Raw genomic sequence first — 5,395 nt, forward strand, 5'->3', positions numbered from 1 at the left:
AAGTTGTATCTGGACTATTAGGAGATTGAGCAGGTTTGTCAGAGAAATTGGGGAAATGGTGCAGATATCAAATTAATACTTTGCATCAATTTTCAAATTCAGTGGCTTTTGGGATTGTAGTAGCAGCAAAGGCATGTTTAGACCAGCTAATGCAGTTTATTATTCAAATTGATGGTATTAAAGAAGTTACTTGAACCCTGTGCACTTAAATTATTGGGATTCCTATTTCAAAGAACCATGAAGGGAATATGTGAAGAAATAGCAGAGACACTGAAATTATTCAAGACAAATACAATACCAGCACAGGAACAGGCCCTTCAGCCCACCAAGCCTGCATCAATTCCTAATCCTTATTTAGTCCCGTTACTTATGGCCCATATACAGTTTCTAACCTTCTGTTTGCCTCCAGTTCATGTGTCTACCAAGATACGCCCTAAATATTGCTAAAATGCCTTCTTGCACCATCTCCACTGGCAGTGTATTCCAGGCACTCACTAACCTGTGTGAAAAATTTTCCCTGCACTTCTCCCTGAGACTTTCCCCTCTCACTTTGGACCTGTGCCCGCTTGCAGTTGACCTTTCCATTCTGGGAAAAAAGCCTTTCTCTGTAAAAAATGATGCTATGAGACTGAATTGAGGTAAATAGCATTTTCTACTTTGTAGATCTTACTTTAGTTACTAGTAAACTGCTAGGGCCTGAAATACAGAAGGAAATCATAAGATTTGTATAGCATGATCTAACGAAAGTTAGATTTACAAAGGGTAGGTCATGTTTGACTCTTGTTTGATTGAAGGCATAACAGGAGAAATAGAAAAAGGAAATGCAATGGATCAGATCTACATGGATTTTCAAAGAAGCATTTGAAAGATATTGGCATCTAGGATGCCACCTGCAGGCCAAATGCAGCTTTCAAACAGAAACTACAAAGTAGGTGCAGGAATAGACAATTCGAGCTTGCTCTGCCATTCAATGTGATGCTGGCTGATCATCCAACTCAGTACCCTGTTCCCACTTTGATCTCTTCATCCCTGAGAACAATATCGAACTCCTTCTTGAAAACATTTAATGATTTGGCCTCAACCACTATTTGTGGCAGACATGATTCAGAAGTGCTGGTGTTGCACTGGGGTGTACAAATTTTAAAAACACACATCTGGTTATAGAAGGAGTAGCGCTCCAAAAGCTAGTGCTTCCAAATAAGCCTGTTGAACTATAACCTGGTGTTGTGATTTTTATCTGTGATAGAGAATTCCACAAGTTCACCACTCTCTGGAGAAGGCATTTCTTTTGGTCTCAGTCTTAAATGGCCAACTCCGTATTCTTAGACTGTGACTATGATCTGACCCATATGGGAGCTGTCAGTTATGCATAGACTTTGTTCAGAAAATCTAGAGTTTGGTTTGTATAAGTTATTGAGTCTGGAGGATTGAAAAAAGTTCTGGATGTAGGTTTGCTCGCTGCGCTGGAAGGTTCATTTTCAGACGCTCCATCACCATATTAGGTGTCATCATCAGTGAGCTTCCGGATGAAGCACTGGTGGCATGGCCCACTTTCTATTTGTGTATTTAGGTTTCCTTGGATTGGTGATGTCATTCCTGTGGTGACATCATTTCCTATGGTGATGTCATTTCCTGTTCTTTTTCTAAGGTGGTGGTAAATGGAATCCAATTCAATGTATTTGTTGATAGAGTTCTGGTTGGAAAGCCATGCTTCTAGGAATTCTCATGCATGTCTCTGTTTGATCTGTCCTAGGATGGATGTGTTGTCCCAGTCGAAATGGTGTCCTTCCTCATCAACAAGCCACAGAAAGACATGATAGATAAGGAAGGACATGACTCATGAGAATTCCTAGAAGCATGGCATTCCAACCAGAAATCCATCACCAAACACATTAACTTGGATCCCATTTACCACCCCCTGAGAAAAAGAACAGGAAATGACATAACCAACCCAAGGAAACCCTAAATACATAAATAGAAAGTGGGCCATACCACCAGTGCTTCATTCGGCAGCTCATTGATGATGTCACCTAGTATGGTGACAAAACGTCTGAAAATGAACCTTCCAGCTCAGCGAGCAAACCTACATCCAGAACCTCAACCTGAGCTACAAATTTTCTCAAAATTCGCTATTTGAAAAAGTGTTCCTGTTTGGTGGATTTTAACTGAACAACAAATAGCCTTTAGCATACTTTTAGGCCTATAAACAAAATTATTTCATTCTATCTTGAGTGAGCTGGTGAAATAACAGACACAGATAAATTAGGCTCAAGCATAGCTACTTGGAAAATGTTACAGAGCATCAAAGGGTAATCAATCTGTAAGATCATCCAATTGCACCTTGCTTCAGCTCAATTACTGTTGGCACTTTTACTCATGCCTATATTATGCTAGCTTTGACTATTACACTGCAGTTCTGCTGATCTACCATCTTTCTTAAACGAGAGATCATCCAAAATTCTTCTGCTCATGTCCGAACTCATGCCAACTCTTGTTCACCTATTATCTCTACACTGGTTCCTATTGTACAACATCTTAATATTAAAATTACCATCCTAGTTTTCAAATATATTTATGGCCTTCTTTTTCAGTGTCCTCCAGCTCTGCAACTCTGTGAAATATTTGCAATCCTTTAAATATAGAGTCATAGAGTTATAAAGCACGGAAACAAACCTGCAGCCTTTGGTCCAATTAGTCCACGCCGACCAGATATCCTAAAATCATCTAGTTCCATTTGCCAGCAATTAGCTCATTTCTCTCAAAACCCTTTCTATTCATGTACCCATCCAGACATCTTTTAAATGTTGTAATTGTACCTGCCTCGACCAGCTTCTCTGGCAGACCATTCCATATATGCACCACCCTCTGCATGAAACAGTTGTCCCTCAGATCCTTTTTAAATCTTTCCCCTCTCACCATAAACCTCTAGTTTTGGACTCCCCTATCCTGAGATACATACCTTGGCTATTCACTCTATCAATGCCCCTAATGACTTTATAATCCTCTGTAAGGTCACCCCTCAGCCTCCCGATTATTGTGGAGTTTCCTCCTCCAATGAGTTGTTTAATTGTCCACCACCATTCACAACTGGATGTGGCAGAACTACAGACTTTACATGACCCATTGTCACTTAGCTCTGTCTATCACTTGCTGCTTATTCTGTTTAGTAATTTCACCAGGTTGACACCCCCTTTTTAGGTATGCCTGATGCTGCTCCTGGCATGCCCTCTTGCACCTTCCTTGAACCAGTGTTGATCTCTGGCTTGATGATAATCTTTGCGTGGGGGAAATGTCAGGCCATAAGCTTAGAGATTATGCTAGTGCATGATTCTGCTGCTGTTGCTGGCCTACAGCACCTCATGGATACCCAGTCTTGAATTGCTTGATCTGTTCAAAGTCTGTCCCATTTAGCATGGTGATAGTGCCAGACAACACTTCATTGTGAAGGTGGGACTTCGTCTCCACAGGTTTGTGTAGTGGTCACTCTTACTGATAGTCATGAACAGATGCATCTGTGGCAAGCAGACTGATGAGGATGAGGTAAAGCATGTTCTTCCTTCTTGTTGGTTCCTTTACGACCTATGCTCTTTAGGATTCTTAATTCCATATTTTTCTTAAAATGAATTTAGGATTCAAACCAGGGTCCCCAGAACATTAGCTGAGTTTCTGAATTAATAGTTTACCTGCAATATCACTAAACCATTGCTTCTCCACTGGTAAAGAATGAAGGTATGGCTGCCACCGATGCAATGATTGATGTTGAAGATGCAATACATCACAAGCAGGGAAATGCAGATATTTCACAAGGTTGTTGGTAGATGAGATGACAAAGATAGGAAGGGGAAAGGCCATGAAGGGATTAGAATATTATAATTTTATGATTGAGCTTTTGCACAACATGGAAGCAATCTAAGCAGATGTCACAAAGAAATTTACAGAGTTTACAGAATTCATGATCCCTGAAACATATCCCTCAATACATCGATAATGATATTGGTCTGTATGTGTGTTCACTGATTTAAAAGGCATGGACTTCACACTGGAGTGAGGGGCTTTACTCTTGTTTTTGTTTCACTTGAGGATGGAGCTGCATGTGATGAGCTCAGAATTACCACAAAACACCCCCTACACTCAAGCCACAGGCCAATCTCCACCTTCCTCCTTCTCCCTGCTCTAATCCATTGCCATCATTTCCATCCTCCGTCTTCATCTTCCTCCTGTAATTTCCTTAAATCCATCTTCCTCTTTCCTCCCTCTACGGTTCTGTGTCTCTCCCTCCATCCCTCCCCAGTCTCTATCCTCATCCTCTCTCCCTCCAACCCCATGTCATTCTCCTCTGCCCTCACTTTCTCTCCCTCCCTCCTCTATCCTTCAGAGCCCCTCTCTTCCTCTGACCTCTTGATCATCTTTAATTTTAAGTACTTCCACGTAAATGGATGCCCTTCAACTGTTGAGGCCTCTAAGTATGTCTGAAGTATAACACTGTTGCATTGTTTGAAATACAATGTTAATATATACATAACCAGCTCCCACAAGCAACAATGTGACAGTGATCTGATAATCTATTATATGATGTTCTGGAGAGGCAAATAATTGTCAGGAAACTGGAGATAACTGTCTTTCTTTCTGAAACTGTGAGAGAACTTGGCATCTACTTGAGAGAGCACATGGGGCTTCAATTTAACATCACACCTAAAAACAAAGCACCTCCAACAGTACGGTGCTGGGATGACAACCTAGACTTTAAAGCTCAATCTCTGGAATCTAAATGCAGGATTCACAGCCGCTGGAACACAAGGATGTGATTTTATAGTTAAGTTTTGGTTAGACGCAATGCGCAGCTAGTTCTGAGCATTGCACCTCCGGAAGGATACATTGGTCTGAAGAGGTGGAGCGTTCCCAGGATTAAAAGTGTTGTGTCGGCTTGCATTCGCTTTGTTGTGAATACTGAGGAATAATTTAGTTGATGTATTTAAGATGGTTGAAGAAATTATGAAAATAAATTATTTCCTTAGGTGGCAGACTCAGAACAAAAGCAATTAAGACTTATCTGGTTGATGGGAACACAATATTTGACATAGAGTCAGAGCCAGTGGTAGTAGAGTTTGTTCACACAAACGAGAATAGGTTTAAAAAAAACATTGCCAGTACTGCGAGTGAAAAAGCTCGGTGCCCGAGGTTTAGCTCTTACTGTGAGGAAGTCCGACGCTGCAAGGTGACAGTGACAATCGACGAACCCACTCATCTTACCCGGAGTACAAAAACTAACGCACTTCCGTTTTTGTCGTCGCTCCTTATGCTGAGCACGTTGGGCAGTCTTTCCCTAATGCCCGTGCTTTATATTCTGATGAGTTTTGGAGAAAACCATTGGATTTAATTTTCACAAAAATAAAAG

At 41.0% G+C, this 5,395-nt stretch overlaps 1 protein-coding gene across 4 annotated transcripts in view; it reads right to left on the reverse strand.

The window, feature by feature from the left end:
- LOC122552838 (deoxyribonuclease TATDN3-like) overlaps window positions 1–5,366 on the reverse strand; it is a 47,891-nt gene extending 42,525 nt beyond the window's left edge. Inside the window, exon 1 of one of the 4 annotated variants that reach the window (XM_087991343.1) lies at window positions 5,192–5,366. In XM_087991343.1, the coding sequence (XP_087847469.1) occupies window positions 5,192–5,245 (54 nt within the window). In that variant the 5' untranslated portion in view covers window positions 5,246–5,366. The remainder of the gene's footprint in view (window positions 1–5,191) is intronic. The other 3 variants (XM_087991342.1, XM_087991341.1, XM_043695861.2) reach the window with 3 other exon arrangements.
- Between the last annotated feature and the right edge of the window lie 29 nt (window positions 5,367–5,395).

Source organism: Chiloscyllium plagiosum, unplaced genomic scaffold (genome assembly GCF_037043375.1).
Source record: "Chiloscyllium plagiosum isolate Xiang-an unplaced genomic scaffold, Cpla_swu_hap1 HiC_scaffold_10, whole genome shotgun sequence".
Taxonomy (NCBI): Eukaryota; Metazoa; Chordata; class Chondrichthyes; order Orectolobiformes; family Hemiscylliidae; genus Chiloscyllium; species Chiloscyllium plagiosum.